Below are 16,645 nucleotides of genomic sequence, written 5' to 3'. Positions count from 1 at the left end.
TTTTTTATTTATTTCAAAACTGCAGCAGGAGTAAATGGAATCACATGACATTTGTGCATACAATTTTAGATTTGAGCAGATATGAAGCTGCTGGCAGCAGGAGAGAAGTTCTGGTATTACACAGCTGATGGATAACAGTCAGCTATTTATTTATGTAAAAAGATATATTCTCCTTGAAACGTCTTCTCAGAACTGTTCAGTAAATAGATTAGTTTTCTATAACTTCACCTTGTCCTCCAGCACACAGGTACAATCAGACTTCACACTGAGTACGATGCATTATGTGATGCTCACTAGGAAGAAGTTCTAAATATTTATTTACTGGTTCATTTGACTTTCTTTCCTTCTGCTGACCAACATTTAATAACCAGAGCAGCTTACTGCGTCACTGCGATGACCCGATCAGTGACGATGGGGTCACTGTGAGCCCTGAGGGGCAGATGTTTGCTTCTGTTCATCACGACCCGCCTTGTGTCGCCCTCACAGAGGACCTGTCAGACAGCGAGGACGTCTTCCCAAAGGAAATCGCAAAGTGGAACTCCAACGACCTCATAGACAAGATGGAAGCTGCAGAGGAACCGCCTGGTACGATGAAGAGTACGAGCACTTGGTCGTTCTGCCGTTGTGGTTGATGTTAAGAATGTGTGCGTTTGCAGGGGAGCTGGAAGGAAAGGAAGTGACCGTCGACTACGAAAGAGCAACCAGCGAGGAAAGACTCGACGAGGTACGTGTGTGTGTGACGGCGACTCTTTACGGAACCCCAAAAGAAGGAAAACAGCACTTCAGGAGCCAAAAGCTCCATTTGAACGTGGTATCGTTATAACACGCACAATCCTTTGCATGAGGTTTTACAGTTTGGGGGTAAGAGAAGGGCTGCTTGTCCCTGAGCCTCTCTGTCCTCTTGTGTTCAGATGCGTGCGTCTGTTAGCGGCCAAACCGATAGCACTCCCATTCCCACCATCACGGTAACAAGGCACCAGTCAGTAAGTAAACGTTTTGGCCCCAGTGGGCTACAGTAGCTCCACAGACCCCTGATACCCCTGAAGAAAACCAGTTCCTACTGGCTTTATTCCTGCGTTGCCAAAATCCAAATCCATGTGTGCTCCTCAACCTCACCCACCTCTGTTCAACCTCTGTGTGCGTGCCGCTGTGGCCTTGTGTGCATATAGTGCTTCTTTGGAAAGTTTTGTATGTGAAACATGAAACTGCACATGATGTGGTATTGAATGTGACTTGTCCTCAAGAAGCCTTGTGGTTGTTTGCTGTTGGTTGACAGTTGTCCGGGTGGAGCGCTCTGCTCCTGTTTCCCTCCATGGTTCCTTACTCATCTCTGGCTGTGAGAATAAGTCTGTTTGTTATGGTGGTGTCCGTGTGACTCGCGAATCGGACCCAACCCAAATAATGGCACACACATAGCAAAGGCATCACTGTGGATCTGTGATGTCTTTCACTCTGTGAGCATGTGGTCTTTGGTCATGCAGATAAGAGGGATATCTTCTTCACTTTATTGGAGGTTCTTGTCCCTGACGTCCCGTCCATCACGCTTGTGTTCTCAGGAGAGCCTGTCCCAGCCGCGTCTGCAGCCTTCCAAGATCCACGTGCTGGTCTTGGTTCTGCACGGAGGGAACATCCTGGATACAGGCGGGGGGGACCAGAACAGCAAGCAAGCCGACGTCAACACAATCAGCACAGCGTTCGACGCGGTGATGCGGGTTCACTACCCCGCGGCACTGGGACGTATCGCCATCCGCCTGGTGCCCTGCCCCGCCATCTGTGCCGAGGCCTTCTCCCTGGTGTCCAAGTGAGACGACACGCATGCATGTGCAGAGCCTTGTGAATAACGATCCGCGGGTTCTGTTTCCTGACTGTGATTGACAGCTCATGTCGGGCACACGGCCTCTGTGCGCTCTCTTGATCTGAAAATAGCGTGACAATTGAATTTGTCTCGTTTTGCGTGTGTTGCGGCAGCCTGAGCCCGTACAGCTACGATGAGGGCTGTCTGTCCAGCAGCCAGGACCACATCCCCCTGGCAGCGCTCCCTCTCCTGGCGACCTCCGCTCCGCAGTACCAGGACGCCATGGGCGCCGTCGTCGTCAGAGCCAACCAGGTGTACACGGACTTCCTCAAGTCTTTGGACGGTGCAGCTTTCTCTGGCCAGGTCAGTTACTCGGGTGCAATAAGCTATTTTAGAATAATTTCTATGAAAACATGAATATTGACCTTTGGCCTCTTCAGGTGTGCCTCATAGGGGACTGTGTGGGAGGAATCCTGGGGTTTGATGCGCTGTGCAGCAGCAATCAGCCCGTCAATGAAAGCCAGAACAGCAGTCGCAGGGGCAGCATAGTCAGTGGGCAGGTAACACACTTTCATACCTATGTCAAAAGATGTTTGACCCACATATGCTTTACTACTTTTTATACTTGACACGCATTGGGACAAATTCATCAAACATAAAAATGATTATATCAGTTATTTGTTGACATTCCCCTGCAGCTCTAATTTGGACATTTTTTAAGATATGTTGAAACATGTTGACCCTCACCCTGCAGGACCAGGACCTCCTCTCTCCTGGCATCACCGTCAGCGGTCACGGCTCTGCCTCTCCGACCCTGGAGGCCACTCGCCACCTCAGCCGCAGCAACATCGACATCCCTCGCGCCAGCGCGGCTGACGACACCAAGCGGCAACTTCTGCGCAAGGGCAGTGACTCCTCCACCTACGAACCGGACACGATAAAGCAGCACCAGGCCTTCCTGACCAGGTGTGTTGAGTGTGAGATGAGAAGAAATCCTCATCTGGGAAATAGCTTGTGTACCGTCAGCGTTTGATTAGTTTTTTAGCGCTACCCAAGCACACTGTGTCTGCTTCCCTTCTAGCTTACATTCCAGCGTTCTGCGGAGCGACGCGGCCTCACGCAGGTCCAGCAGCAGCACCATGCTGGACGGCAGCTCCCAGGGGAAGTTTGACTTTGAAGTTTCCGACTTTTTCATGTTCGGCTCTCCCCTGGGCCTGGTCCTCGCCCTGAGGAAGACTGTCATTCCTACGCTGGATGGTGAGCTCCTTTCAGAATCATTGATGGCAAACATTGTCTATGACACATTATGCAGAAGGTGGACATGCACAAAGGAGCGCGCTGACCTGTAGGGCAGACCTGCAAAGTGAAGCTGAAGGTGGTGTGGTTTCTCCCCCTAGTGGCTCAGCTGCGGCCTGCCTGTCAACAGGTCTATAACCTGTTCCATCCCGCCGACCCCTCCGCCTCCCGCCTGGAGCCTCTGCTGGAGAGGAAGTTTCACCTGCTGCCTCCCTTCAACGTTCCTCGCTACCAACGCTTTCCATTGGGAGATGGAAACTCCGCCTTGCTTGGTGAGCCCTGCGCAGAGATACGAGACTCAGTCATTTTCATTCAGTAATATCCTGTATTTCCAGTTAATTAATGCTGTGCAGGCTTCACACGTCCCTTTCATCAAAGGGCTGTTTTATAGATCACAAAGTGCTGGTCAGAGGCAACATATGCCTTAAAGATACAGTTATTTCACACACACACTCACTTTAAACATTATGAAACTTGTTTCTAATTATTGTTCTTCAACATCTTTTGCAAAGCGGCTTATTCATGTGTATGTGGTCATCGTGCTGCTGGATAGTCCTGATTATTGTGGAGTAACATCTGGAGCTTCCCTCTGCCCTTTTTATACAAACATCTGTCTCATAGTTTAACAGGAAGAAAGGCCACAGTAATTCTTTAGGTAAATAATGATCAGTTGAACCAGGGCTTAAAAATGAATATCCAGTCTGCGTCATATAAAAGAGGGAAATGTTTTTTTTGAGTTAATGATGTTTAAACAGTTGTACTACTTAGCAGTGTCCAGGGCATCTCACCACAGTGTGATATGACTGCAGTTGGGGCTTGACTCATATGTTCTTGTGTTTTCCTTGTCTTCTTTCCCTCTTCCTCTCTCGGCCCTCCTCTCCTCTTATCTGCGTACGTGGCTCTCGAACCTCCGAAACCCCCCCTGACCTCTGCCCCTTCTGCCCCTCCACCTCCCCGTGTAGTGGAGACGGTACAGAGCAACGCTCAGCTGCTGCTTGAGAGCGGGCCTCCTCTTTCCCTCCGCTGTCAGGAGCCCATCAGCGAGACCTGCATCCCTGTGCCTGTGCTACACTGGCAGGAGGGCAGCCTCAGAGCCACACCCGCCCCTCTGGAGTGTGTGTAGTCTCTCCCATTCACCCACCTCCACCGGGTCTCTCTTTCTGTGTGTTCCAACCTTCTTGCTGTCACGCCCAAGATGCTCAGATGTTTAACTATCGCCAGTATTCCCATCTCTGCAAGCGCTGCAGTCCCGTTCACTGCAAGGAGATTTATCTAGATTGGTCAGCAGTTTATTTTACTGGTCAAATTCTCTCAAAGTGTTCCTAGTCAGACTAAATATGTACAACTTGTACTGGAAATACTGTTGAATATCTAATAAGCATCTCATATGGCGTTATATTCACTTGTTTCCATCTCAAATTCACATCACCTCTCAATGTGTTGAAGCACTTGTGTTTGTGACGTGGTGTTTTTCCGTTTGTATACAATTAGATTATAATCCAAACTTTAGAAATATCTCAATGTGAATATTGTGCTTTTTGTGGTGTTGTGTATCGTGTACTGTGCGTGGATCTTCACCGATTAATCATGAATCCCGGTTGGTATGTTTCTTGTTGTGATGTTGTTCATCTTATTTATAACCTATTTGTCTACAAAGATAAAGATTTTAGCTATTAGATAAAAGCACCTTCATGAGAGATACTAACAAATGGAGGGAACCGACACATGTGGAGAAATGTGATTGTGGGTTTATTCTCACGCTGGATGGTTCCAGGTATCCGACCCGCTCACCTTTCGGTTTCACCTGTGAAACCACGGAGCCTGCCATCACATTTCTCTGCTGCCCCCCCCCCCCATCACTGTCAGCTCTCCTTACCTGTGTCTCTGTCTAATGGGATCTCCTTGTTTCGACTCAATAGCGGATGTTGTTCAGTCTCATGGTGGTGTCTTCATGGACAGTTCGTACCCCTCATCCCCCATAACGGGCCCCCTATCCCGGGCCCAGCGGAGGGCCAGTGAGGTCAGCATTGCCAGCCAGGTCTCAGGGATGGCAGACAGTTACACTACCAGCAACGTAGCCAACAGTAAGTCCTCCAAATGCCAACAAGCCTCCCTCTCTCTTCCTTCCACTCACACAGAGCGTTATCCCCCCCCCTTTCTCCCTTCTCTGTCTCCCTTGTTCTCTCTTTATTACTCTACACTCACCCTGCTCTCCAGCTGGAGCGTCTAGTCAGACAGATAAATATTTATATATATATGGTTTTACTTTTGCTCAGCAGTTTTCTCCACTTTGTTCAAACTATGAGGAAGAAGAGGAAGATTAGCGCCACTTTTCACTGTCTGTCTTACTTATCCACTGTCTAAATGTAAATGCAATGAACAAGTGCTGCATTTATCTAATGTGAATAACCTCAGCCATTCCTACATTGTCTACTACTTGGTCCAGTGTGTGCGGCAATGACCAGTATTCTGTTGTGTTTGTTATGTAAATGTCCACCAATGTCCACCCGTTGCTCACAATGTCACGTTGTTACCGGAGCGTGTGTTTGTACCTCAGGGTCAGGGGTTATTAGGTTTAGGGGTTATTAGGGTCAGGGGTTATTAGGGTTAGGGGTTATTAGGTTTAGGGGTTATTAGGTTTAGGGGTTATTAGGGTCAGGGGTTATTAGGGTTAGGGGTTATTAGGTTTAGGGGTTATTAGGTTTAGGGGTTATTAGGTTTAGGGGTTATTAGGGTCAGGGGTTATTAGGTTTAGGGGTTATTAGGTTTAGGGGTTATTAGGTTTAGGGGTTATTAGGGTTAGGGGTTATTAGGGTTAGGGGTTATTAGGTTTAGGGGTTATTAGGTTTAGGGGTTATTAGGTTTAGGGGTTATTAGGGTCAGGGGTTATTAGGTTTAGGGGTTATTAGGGTTAGGGGTTATTAGGGTTAGGGGTTATTAGGTTTAGGGGTTATCAGGGTCAGGGGTTATTAGGTTTAGGGGTTATCAGGGTCAGGGGTTATTAGGTTTAGGGGTTATTAGGGTCAGGGGTTATTAGGTTTAGGGGTTATTAGGGTCAGGGGTTATTAGGTTTAGGGGTTATTAGGGTCAGGGGTTATTAGGTTTAGGGGTTATTAGGGTCAGGGGTTAATCCTGCACACTGCTGTTTTAGCTCCTGCAGTAAAACTGTGTAGATCCAGATGAACCAATAACACCTGATTTTTGTTCATGCGATACCAGAAGACTTTCAACTTAGCTGTGACTGTACTAACGATCATCTTTTACCTTTTTCATCCACAGTTGTGTTTAAGGCAGGAAACCTGATGCATCCCGACATCACTCTTTTAACTCTTTTAACTCTTTTAACTGTCACTTATCGTACAAACGATTAAGATGTAGCCTTGTTTTGTCTAAACTCCTCTTCTTATCGTGACATTTTTATCATCATCATTTTTCATTTGATTTCTTTGTCTTTTTTTTCTCCCTGTAGTTAAAACATGCAAAATTCAACAATCCAAAAAGCTCGGCCTTTTGTCCCAACTCGCCCTGTCATCGCAAAACAAATTCTTCCTCAAAAGTCCTCCTAAGTCCCGTAAGAACCCGGCTGAAGGATCTCCTCATGCAGATCTGAGCGGTGCGGCTAGTGAAGGTTTAAGTCCCACTGAGTACGAGAGCTGCCCGTCAGCAGGGCTGGACTCTGCTATATGTGATCTGGTCTCACTGGACTCCCAGGCTGAAGTGGACCAAGGTATTTGTCTCCGGGAAGGGACATCTGAGGCTGGAGCTCTTTTCTATTCAAGCCTAAAAGCTCTTCCACAAAGCCTTTTTCTCCGCTGGTATTCTTTCTAAATTGTAGTCATAAGGATTTAAGCCAATCGTTGAGCCAATACTAACCACAACACAAATCTTCAGTCAATTCTAATATTCTTTCTCTTCCTTCTGCCCTTGATCGTCCTTATTTCCAGCTGAGAAGCTGCTGGGGTCTGACAGAATTGAACTGGGCTGTGAGCCCTCACTGAATCGTACAGTTTCCCCTGACATGTCTGCACCCTGTTCACTCCGGTCCCAAACAGTTGCAGCGCGTTGGTGGGGCACAAAGCGGCTGGACTTTGCCCTGTACTGCCCCGATGCTCTCACCGCTTTCCCCACCGTGGCCCTACCCCACCTCTTCCACGCATCCTACTGGGAGTCCACTGATGTTGTGTCTTTTCTCCTGAGACAGGTGAGCCCCTCATTGAGGCCTGTTAGTAGGTGACCAGAAGGTCCTCTCAAAGAGATGCTCAGCATAGGTCATGTGTCCTGCAGGTCATGAGGCATGACACCTCTAGTATCCTGGAGCTCGATGGCAAAGAAGTGACTGAATTCACTCCCTCAAAACCCCGAGAGAAGTGGCTGCGCAAAAGGACTCATGTGAAGATCAGGGTAAGAAACGCCATCGAGAACCCGTCCCTCTGACCCGTCCCTCTGACCCTAACCCTCTGACCCTAACCCTCTGACCCGTCCCTCTGACCCGTCTCTCTGACCCGTCCCTCTGACCCGTCCCTCTGACCCGTCCCTCTGACCCGTCCCTCTGACCCGTCCCTCTGACCCGTCTCTCTGACCCTAACCCTCTGACCCGTCCCTCTGACCCTAACCCTCTGACCCGTCCCTCTGACCCGTCCCTCTGACCCGTCCCTCTGACCCGTCTCTCTGACCCTAACCCTCTGACCCGTCCCTCTGACCCGTCTCTCTGACCCGTCTCTCTGACCCGTCTCTCTGACCCGTCCCTCTGACCCGTCTCTCTGACCCGTCTCTCTGACCCGTCTCTCTGACCCGTCCCTCTGACCCGTCTCTCTGACCCGTCTCTCTGACCCGTCCCTCTGACCCGTCTCTCTGACCCGTCCCTCTGACCCGTCCCTCTGACCCGTCTCTCTGACCCTAACCCTCTGACCCGTCCCTCTGACCCGTCTCTCTGACCCGTCTCTCTGACCCGTCTCTCTGACCCGTCCCTCTGACCCGTCTCTCTGACCCTAACCCTCTGACCCGTCCCTCTGACCCTAACCCTCTGACCCGTCCCTCTGACCCGTCTCTCTGACCCTAACCCTCTGACCCGTCTCTCTGACCCGTCTCTCTGACCCGTCTCTCTGACCCGTCTCTCTGACCCGTCCCTCTGACCCGTCTCTCTGACCCTAACCCTCTGACCCGTCCCTCTGACCCGTCCCTCTGACCCGTCCCTCTGACCCGTCTCTCTGACCCGTCTCTCTGACCCGTCCCTCTGACCCGTCCCTCTGACCCGTGGCTTACGACTCGTCTTTCGTAGTGTTGTGGAGGAAATGACATCACTAGCTTTTCTCTCCCTCCTCTGACAGAACGTGACAGCTAATCACCGCGTGAATGACGCAGTGTTCACGGAGGACTCCCAGCAGGTGGTCACGGGTCGCTTCATGTACGGCCCCCTGGACATGGTCACCTTGGCCGGGGAGAAGGTGAACACCCTTGTGCCACCACAGCAGAACCCATTTCAGTAACGTGTGTGTAGATTGAGCTCATGGTTTTGTAACGTGTTGCACAGGTTGACCTCCACATCATGACCCAGCCTCCATCAGGAGAATGGATCTACTTCAACACCGAAGTGAGCAACAGCAGTGGGCGCGTGTCTTTTGTCGTCCCAGAGGACAAGCGTCTGGGCATCGGAGTCTACCCAGTCAAAATGGTTGTCAGGTGAGATTACTTTGACCTTTTCAGGTGCTCAGCGTGCACAGAAGCGTTTGTGCCTTCTTAGGATTTACTGAATTTCATCAGGACGTCTGGTTAATGTTCAGTGTGCTCGAGGGAAATGTCACTTTCTGATTCCTCTCCATTGTTCTTTCCTCAGAGGCGACCACACATTTGCAGACAGCTACCTGACAGTTATTCCTCGTGGAACAGAGTTTGTGGTGTTCAGCATCGACGGGTCGTTTGCTGCCAGTGTGTCCATCATGGGCAGCGACCCCAAAGTGCGGGCAGGAGCCGTGGATGTGGTCAGGTACCCAGCTGCTCTCCTTCTACCTCTGTGCTCTTGGGTTTTCACAGGAGTCTCTTTGAGACTGAAGCCCAGTGGCTTGTATGTGGCTTTGTCCATTTACCCTCTGTCCCTCCTCGCTGCAGGCACTGGCAGGATTTGGGCTATCTGATCATCTATGCCACGGGACGACCAGACATGCAGAAGCAGCGGGTGGTGGCTTGGTTATCTCAGCACAACTTCCCTCATGGCATCGTCTCCTTCTGTGACGGCTTGGTCCACGACCCACTCAGACACAAGGCCAACTTCCTCAAGTCCCTGACAGAGGTCAGACTGGGGGGGGGGGGGGTCATGGGGACTCTGTGCAGTTGTATATGTACCTTAGTTCATGCACTTGTAGTCTGAATTTGTGTGGAGTGAATATGGAATAAATCCTTGAAAAGAACAATGCTCACATGGGATTATGTTCATTTGACTGATTGCAGCTTCACTTGAAGATTTTCGCTGGCTACGGATCGACCAAAGACATCTCCGTCTACACCTCCATCGGCCTCTCTCCCTCCCACATATATATTGTCGGGAGACCATCCAAGAAGTTGCAGCACCAGTGCCAGGTACCATTTGATTATTTCATGCAGAACTTTTCAAAGGAATATCACATTAACTTATTTCAACGGATTCCCAAGTAAACCTCGATGAAGATGATTTAACATGTGACCACTCTTAGAAGTAATGTATAACTAAATAGGCTGGAGGAATACATATCAATCAACAAGCAGAAAGCCTCATAGTCCGACTGGATTTCCATGAAATCATGTCTCCTCCACCAGTTCATCACGGAGGGATATGCGGCCCACCTGTCCCAGCTGGAGTACAGCCACCGCTCCCGCCCAGCCAAGTCCAGCAGTGCACGCATGGTCCTGCGTAAAGGCAGCTTCGGCGTGGGTGCCAACAGTGACTTCCTAAGGAAGAGGAACCACCTGCTGCGCACCATCTCCTCCCAACCGGCCCCCAGCTCCCCGACGGGCAGCACTCCCAACCGACCCGAGCGCACTCAGAGCCAATCAGACGGCGAGCGGCCCGAGTTCGCTGCCAGCTACGCGCCGGGAGCCGCGCAGCGCAGCATGAGCATCACAGCCAGCTGCTGGGGCCGGAGCAGCAGCACCAAGCTGGAGTCGGGCATCCTCAGCCCCAAATGAGGTCAGGGAAACGCTGCGAGAGCGACTGGAAGATACGACGATGGGTAAATAGGTGCCGCAAACCGCTCTTTACAAACTCCACGTAGAGATTCATGAGCTGAGGCTCTATTTATTATACAGAACGCACATAACTCAACAGGCATTTCAATGGGCATCGATACGGAGCCCAAACCGTCGAGATCCAGACTGTTTCTACTCTTTAGTACATATTTATCGGTCCTGAATTCAAGGTCAGTTTTCTTCCTAAAGCAGGCTTTTAGATCCAAGATGGTTACACATACAAGCACCTCGACGCTGTGACAGTGGTTACAGACAGCCTGTATCAGGTCCAAGTTCTGACACTGCTCGGGAACAGACTACTAGAGTCAGCTTTGAGTTTGAACTATTTGTCCTTCTGGGAGCAGAGCTGCAGAATGGCACAGAACTGGATTGGATTGGACCGACACCGATTAGTTCAGAGAGATTTTATCTTGATGATTGCTTTAGGAAAACAAAAAGAATAATGTTTTTGTGTAAGATAAAAATAACGTACTTTGATTAGGATCATTATAGGGATAACGATATGTCAACTCAAGTCTCCCCAAACCAAACATTCCAGTTCCACTCGTTTCCCACGAAGCACCCTTTACATTACATTACATTAACCCTTTAACTACGGTTGCAGCAGAACCTCTTTCTCTTATTTTTTATCATCTGACCGTATCTCACCGTAATGCGCTGCTGACCCATCCTGAATCAAACTGTACGGAGAATGTGCCAAAGTTAACAGTATAGAAGGAAATGATGTAAAAAGGTGGAATAAGTATCACAAGGCTTGTATATAGTTGTTATATTCCAGTGCAGATCTGGTATCTGGTCCACTGAAGACCAGTTTCAAGTGTCTTCTTCACTCCGGGGGCGAACACCACCTCATTCCGGAGACAATTTGATGATTCATCATGATGACTATTCTTATTTAAGATTATAGATATTTTAAAATGTATTGATTTGTGAACAAAGTGTGTTTTAAGATTAATTATGCGATGTTGGTTTTCATTTTTTCTTTAAACTTTAGTTGCATCAGCCAAAACTCAAGAGGTCTTTGCCTGGCACAGTATTGTGTTTTAAGAATCGTATCAACAGAACTCCTATCTTGTGTCATATACATATAGTAGGTTTATTATCTATTTTGTGGGATGTAGTTTCTCACTGGTTTATCCCTAAGCTGTAAATGAGGCGTTGAATGTGCACATAGATCCTTTTCCTTCAGTTAAGATGTCATTTCTCTGTTCTACTGCGCCTCGAGGGAAAGAGAAATCTCAATGATGTACAACATGCTGTCAGAAGCTCAGACCTGCTTCAAGCTGTTCACCATTTACTGTGGACATGTCTTCTTATGAGGCGCTCTGATAGGGAAGCAGAGAGCTGACTGCAATGGACCACTGGGCTCAGATGAAAGGGAAATGTTCAATATTACTCAACCGAGATCAAACTGCTGCTGAGCAAATGGAACAGCGCATCGACAATCAGTTCAACAGGAAAACATGCAGCATTTTTAAAAAGTAGTCATTTCTCACTGAACTGGTCCAGTTTATTGTGCGATCTGAAAGAGAGTGCAGCTAGCGTCATGAAGCTTGTACTTTATTAGAGATGATCCACTTAATGGAGGCTGTAGTTTGTGATGGTGTTGAATTGTATTGTGTTATATTGAAACGTGTTTCTAATATTTTGTCCAGGCATTTTATATCAATGAGTGGAGACTTAATTCTGGATAACAGAGTGCATCCTAACCTTTAGGTGCCTATAACTCAGGAAGGGCTGTTGTACCATTTGGTGACGTGACTTTTCAGCCTTATAAATGAAACCGTTTCGGAGGCTGTTGAACAAAATATGGTTTGTAAATCAAACGCAATTGGAAAAACAGTAAAGGCAGTGCTGTGAAACACGCACTCATCTAAAGTCCTCCAACTTTCCTCAGATCTGAAATGCCTGGACATTAAAATCCGCCAAAATGTAAAGAAGAAGCGTTGCGGTTATCTGTGGAGTTTGGATCCCTCTGGGCAGAGAGTCATTTTACCAGAGGCCTTAGATGTCCCTTCTCTGCCTTACATTTTGTGTTGAGAGGCCTAAAAACAAACAAATACTTCATGGAAATGACAAGAATTAGAAGAGGCCGATATTTGCTTGAAAGGCTTTGACCTCTTTTCTCTGTAAAGGAAATATTTCACCATTATTAGGTCATCTGTTCAATCAATCAATAGGCTTTGTATATAAATGTATATGCAACATACCTTGGTAAATATTTTTCCTTTGTACAGGGTGTGTATATTGTAGCTTTTGGATAACTTCATTTTATTCATTCCTTGTGTTTTTATGTACAGTGTATAAAGAACATATAAAGAACAACCAAGTGCGTTGGGCCTTTCTTCACATTGAGATCATGTCAGATAGCAAATACCCACAGAGCTTTGTTTATAAAAAATAAAGGACAATTCATTGCAGTTGACAAGTTTATTTTTTAGGAATGAGTTCCCCCAAAAACAGTATCACATCATCTGAGAAGCACGTACAGAAAACTACTTTGAAAAATACAATTTAAAATCCTTTTGGACACTGTCCTTGTGTTCCTTTAGCACAGCTCAGTAGACCAAAAAGTCCCTCTCTAACTGCAGCATAGATTTAATAAGGCAAGTCAGTAAGATGCCGTCTTTCACCTGGCAGGAAACATTCATCTCATTGAAGCTGGACTCCAGCAGTAGATGCTCTTCTACCGGTTCACTCCCAGTTTCCTCTGGAACTCCTTCCCGTCTCCCTTGGTGGCCTGCTATGGGACCAGTGGAAGTTCACGGTTAGACGTCTCGGTTCGTTTCCACGGTGATAAATGACACCCTACGGTACCTTGTTGATATCTTTGTGTTTCTCTCGGCTGACGATCTCCTCTATGATCTCTCCTTCTCCTCTCACCAATCTGGAGAGAAACGTTTTTTAAAAACGTGAGATGTAAATAAATGTTTGTGTCCCATCTGTTTGTGGACTCACCTGGTGCGTCCCGTTTCTGGGTCCACCACCCTGCGGATCACACTCTGTCTGGCCTCGTACTCCTCCTTGGTGATGGGCCTCTTGGTGGCGAGTCGGGCCTTCTGCTCATCGGTCATCACTACAGAGGAATTGGAACACACGACATGTGATGGTCTCTCAATAGTCGTAACACGTCATATTATGATAAATGTGAGAAAAATGCATTTGTCAGTTGAAGTTGACATGAATTCAGAATATGAGACACAAGTTTTGATTCCTCTACAATAGTCCAACAACCGGATGAGACAATCTACTTAAAGACAGAATGAAGTGAATGTCCCACCAGGTCCGAGCTCCACGGCCCCCTCATCACTCTGCCACACCTCCAGGAAAGATGGCGGCTTCTCTACTGGAGGACTGGGCAGCAGCACCAGCACCTCCGCTTTCTTCTTCTCCTCCTTCTTCCTCAGCTTCTCTTTCTTCTTTTTCTCCCTTTTCTCCTTTTTCTTCAGTTTCTTCAGCTTTGCTTTCTGCTTCTTCGACTTCTTTTTCTTGGCTTTACTTTTCTTCTTCTTTGTCTTTTCGTCACTGGACGAAGAAGACGATGAGGAAGAGGAAGAGGAGCTTCTTCGTCGCTTCTTTCTTTGTGTTTTCACATCTGAGAAGAAACCGGAGAGGAAGGTCAACACTTATAACACAACTTTTGATGCTGTCAAAGCTACCAACTTTGTAAAGTCCCAACCTTGACTTTTGTTGGGTGTTTTCTTTGACGATCTGCTTCGACTCCTACTGCTGGATGAGGAAGACGACGATGAGGAAGAAGAAGAAGAGGATCTCCTTCGTTTTTTCTTCTTATCGAGTTTCTTCTCTCTGCCACCTCGCTCGGGTGATCCTCTGCGATCCATCACCAACACAACAAAGCCACCAGGAACCCACACGGCTCACCGGGTAAGAAGCGGCTCTAGTTTACGGAAGTGGTGCGTCTTTCATTGTCTTCCTGGCGGAACTGTAGAAATGCCTTTCTAAGGTTCCTAGGTCCTGCGTCGGCATACAAATATACTTCAACTGTGTATATGTAATTAATAACAATATTTGAAATACAATGTAAAACTAGCAACCAAAGGTATCATTGTAAATTAAAGTTTGATAAGCTATTATTTCACACATCATATACAAGGTTGAACCAGTAATAAGGGGTCAAAGACCAAAACAGAAGGTCACATTCACCGGATCCTTGTCTCAAGTTAAACTGTAGGGCGGGGTTAATTACGATTAATTAATTACAATGTGAATTAAGATGAATTAATTACACAAAAAATAACACATTAAACATTTTTTACGCATTTTTACACGTATTTTTTGCACCGCGGAACGTTTCTCACTGGATGAGTTTCGGGGGGACCGATTATACTGGAGCACCAACTAGCGTCCATGACTTCAGACAACAACAAACCACAGTGAACATGAACGAAGAAGCTGACGAGACCGTGTCGGGTGGCCCCGTGAATGGGAAATCTTCTTATAATAAACACACGGATGGAAGCGTCGATAAGAGCGTGGTTGTGTGCAAGCTGTGCAACAAGGAATTCACATCGAGCCTCAAGTATCACCTCAACGCAACACAACTAGCAGCTAGCGTGGACGTACAAGGACCCACACCCAACCCACACTGCACCAGATGACTGGTTTAAGGACCAGGGTAACTAAGTCCACGTCTGAAAAAATAACCAGTGTTCTGAATGTACTTGAAAGTATTGGTCTACTTAAAAAAACATAGTTTACACAAGGTCTACTTACCTATAGACTACCTGAATTTCTGAAAGTACTATATTTCTAAATATGCTATTTCTACACTTGTCTGCTGGAATTGGTTGAACAAAAATAAAAATCCATGTGAAAAAAGTTACTTCTCACTGTTCTCAGGTCAAATATTTATGCAATTTAAATGTGATTAATTTTGATTAATTAATTACAAAGCCTCTACGTAGATTAATATTTTTAATCGAGTCCGGAGATGGATTGGTGCATCTTGGAGGATCAACCATGCTATTCATCCTTCCTGCATTGGTAAAGGCACAAGTGAGTTGAATTTGAATGTAACAGAGAATTGGAGGGTGGATGCACTAAAAAGGGTAAACAAATCTACACCCTGTGCCAGACTGTGATTGTCTTGAAAAATGCCCTCAGAGGCTGTAATAAGTTTCATGTCAGTGTGACCACTGAATGAGACACATCTGCTCATCTTTACTGACTCATCCGGCCTTCTCTCCCGTCAAAAAGGTGGAACCCTATAGGCTACGTAGCATGGCTAATAAGTGCTAAAAGCAACATCAAATTTAGTCATCATTCAAAAGATTCTTCATCATTCTTGACAATGCCATCATAACTCAAGTGAACGCGCCTTGTGTTTCTGCATAACCCCTAGGGTTCACTTCTCTGAAACAACCAGTGGGGACAATGCCCCCACTACTACCTCCGGGGTAGTGCGCTCAAGACTTGGCGGGTGGGATTTGAACCCACTGGCGGTGCGCATAGAGGCTTTTGGCACCCTGCACTCACCCCTACACTACCAGTCCTGGTCACAATTTGCCAACTTTGATTCTCCTATTTAACCTTGAGCATGTGAGTTAAACCTCAAAACTCTGCACTACCTCACCATGCACAAATTAAATTTTTGTTTCTCGTATTTAACCTTGAGACTGCTACTCAAAGCTCAAAACTCTTTCAAAGCAGAAGTGATGTCTGCATGAAGGGGCATGAACCCACAACCTCAGACAGCAGGTTGGAGCCTGCAGCCCTTCAGTTGTTCCCTTGTGCTATTCAAGCACATGCCTCATTGAGTCCGTTTCTCATATTAGACCTTGGGATTGTTTACTAAACCTCAAAACTGTTTCAGTTTGAAGCCCCGACTGCAACCAAACCCTCCTTCTGAGAGAGCAGGTTTGAACTGAGGATCCTCCACACTTCAGCCTTCCTGCTATCTCCCTGCACTGTTCCACCACACACCTGTTGATGCTTTTGAATCCAACCTCAATTCTCATAGATTCTCAGGCTGGAATCCACAACACAACACACTTGTCTGCTGGAATTGGTTGAACAAAAATAAAAATCCATGTGAAAAAAATGACTTCTCACTGTTCTCAGGTCAAATATTTATGCAATTAAAATGCGATTCATTTCGATTAATTACAAAGCCTCTAATTAATTATTCATATTTTTAATCCAGTCCCGGCCCTATTAAACTGTTCATTTAAAAAAAAACATTTCAATGTAGTTTTTGTCCACGATAAGAGCAATATTCCTGTACCAGCCATTTGGCTGTTAAGCATGCAAAATAAAGTTTCATATAAATATGTCTCTGGCTGAGTCAACCTCTGCTATTGATATTGTAATTTAGGG

General features: G+C 46.8%; 2 protein-coding genes across 8 annotated transcripts in view; one reads left to right on the top strand and one right to left on the bottom strand.

Annotated features, from left to right (window-relative positions):
- Nucleotides 1-12,634, top strand: part of LOC119224949 (membrane-associated phosphatidylinositol transfer protein 2-like) — a 31,661-nt gene extending 19,027 nt beyond the window's left edge. The window contains exons 8-27 of one of the 6 annotated variants that reach the window (XM_037482437.2): nt 487-585; nt 657-724; nt 912-983; nt 1,557-1,801; nt 1,969-2,158; nt 2,236-2,355; nt 2,550-2,761; nt 2,877-3,052; nt 3,193-3,363; nt 4,054-4,206; nt 5,011-5,175; nt 6,561-6,818; nt 7,144-7,292; nt 7,376-7,492; nt 8,419-8,535; nt 8,622-8,770; nt 8,925-9,074; nt 9,197-9,377; nt 9,536-9,664; nt 9,881-12,634. In XM_037482437.2, the coding sequence (XP_037338334.2) occupies nt 487-585; nt 657-724; nt 912-983; nt 1,557-1,801; nt 1,969-2,158; nt 2,236-2,355; nt 2,550-2,761; nt 2,877-3,052; nt 3,193-3,363; nt 4,054-4,206; nt 5,011-5,175; nt 6,561-6,818; nt 7,144-7,292; nt 7,376-7,492; nt 8,419-8,535; nt 8,622-8,770; nt 8,925-9,074; nt 9,197-9,377; nt 9,536-9,664; nt 9,881-10,249 (3,290 nt within the window). In that variant the 3' untranslated portion in view covers nt 10,250-12,634. The remainder of the gene's footprint in view (nt 1-486; nt 586-656; nt 725-911; nt 984-1,556; nt 1,802-1,968; nt 2,159-2,235; nt 2,356-2,549; nt 2,762-2,876; nt 3,053-3,192; nt 3,364-4,053; nt 4,207-5,010; nt 5,176-6,560; nt 6,819-7,143; nt 7,293-7,375; nt 7,493-8,418; nt 8,536-8,621; nt 8,771-8,924; nt 9,075-9,196; nt 9,378-9,535; nt 9,665-9,880) is intronic. The other 5 variants (XM_037482438.2, XM_037482439.2, XM_037482441.2 and 2 more) reach the window with 5 other exon arrangements.
- Nucleotides 12,635-12,718: 84 nt separating this feature from the next.
- On the bottom strand, nt 12,719-14,244 carry arl6ip4 (ADP-ribosylation factor-like 6 interacting protein 4). Of its 2 annotated transcripts, none has more exons than XM_037482455.2 (5): nt 13,989-14,244; nt 13,590-13,904; nt 13,268-13,385; nt 13,127-13,196; nt 12,719-13,049 (listed from the first exon to the last, which is right to left on the bottom strand). In XM_037482455.2, exons 1-5 carry the CDS (start codon nt 14,149-14,151, stop codon nt 12,996-12,998), a joined length of 720 nt encoding a protein of 239 aa, XP_037338352.2. In that variant the 5' UTR covers nt 14,152-14,244; the 3' UTR covers nt 12,719-12,995. The 2 variants fall into 2 exon arrangements, with proteins under 2 accessions (XP_037338352.2, XP_037338350.2); XM_037482453.2 differs by having other exon boundaries at nt 12,719-13,052; nt 13,989-14,243.
- Between the last annotated feature and the right edge of the window lie 2,401 nt (nt 14,245-16,645).

This window comes from Pungitius pungitius, chromosome 5, assembly GCF_949316345.1.
Source record: "Pungitius pungitius chromosome 5, fPunPun2.1, whole genome shotgun sequence".
Classification (NCBI taxonomy): domain Eukaryota; kingdom Metazoa; phylum Chordata; class Actinopteri; order Perciformes; family Gasterosteidae; genus Pungitius; species Pungitius pungitius.
Note: the sequence above shows the minus strand (reverse complement) of the source record. Positions and strands in the feature narration are given on the sequence as shown.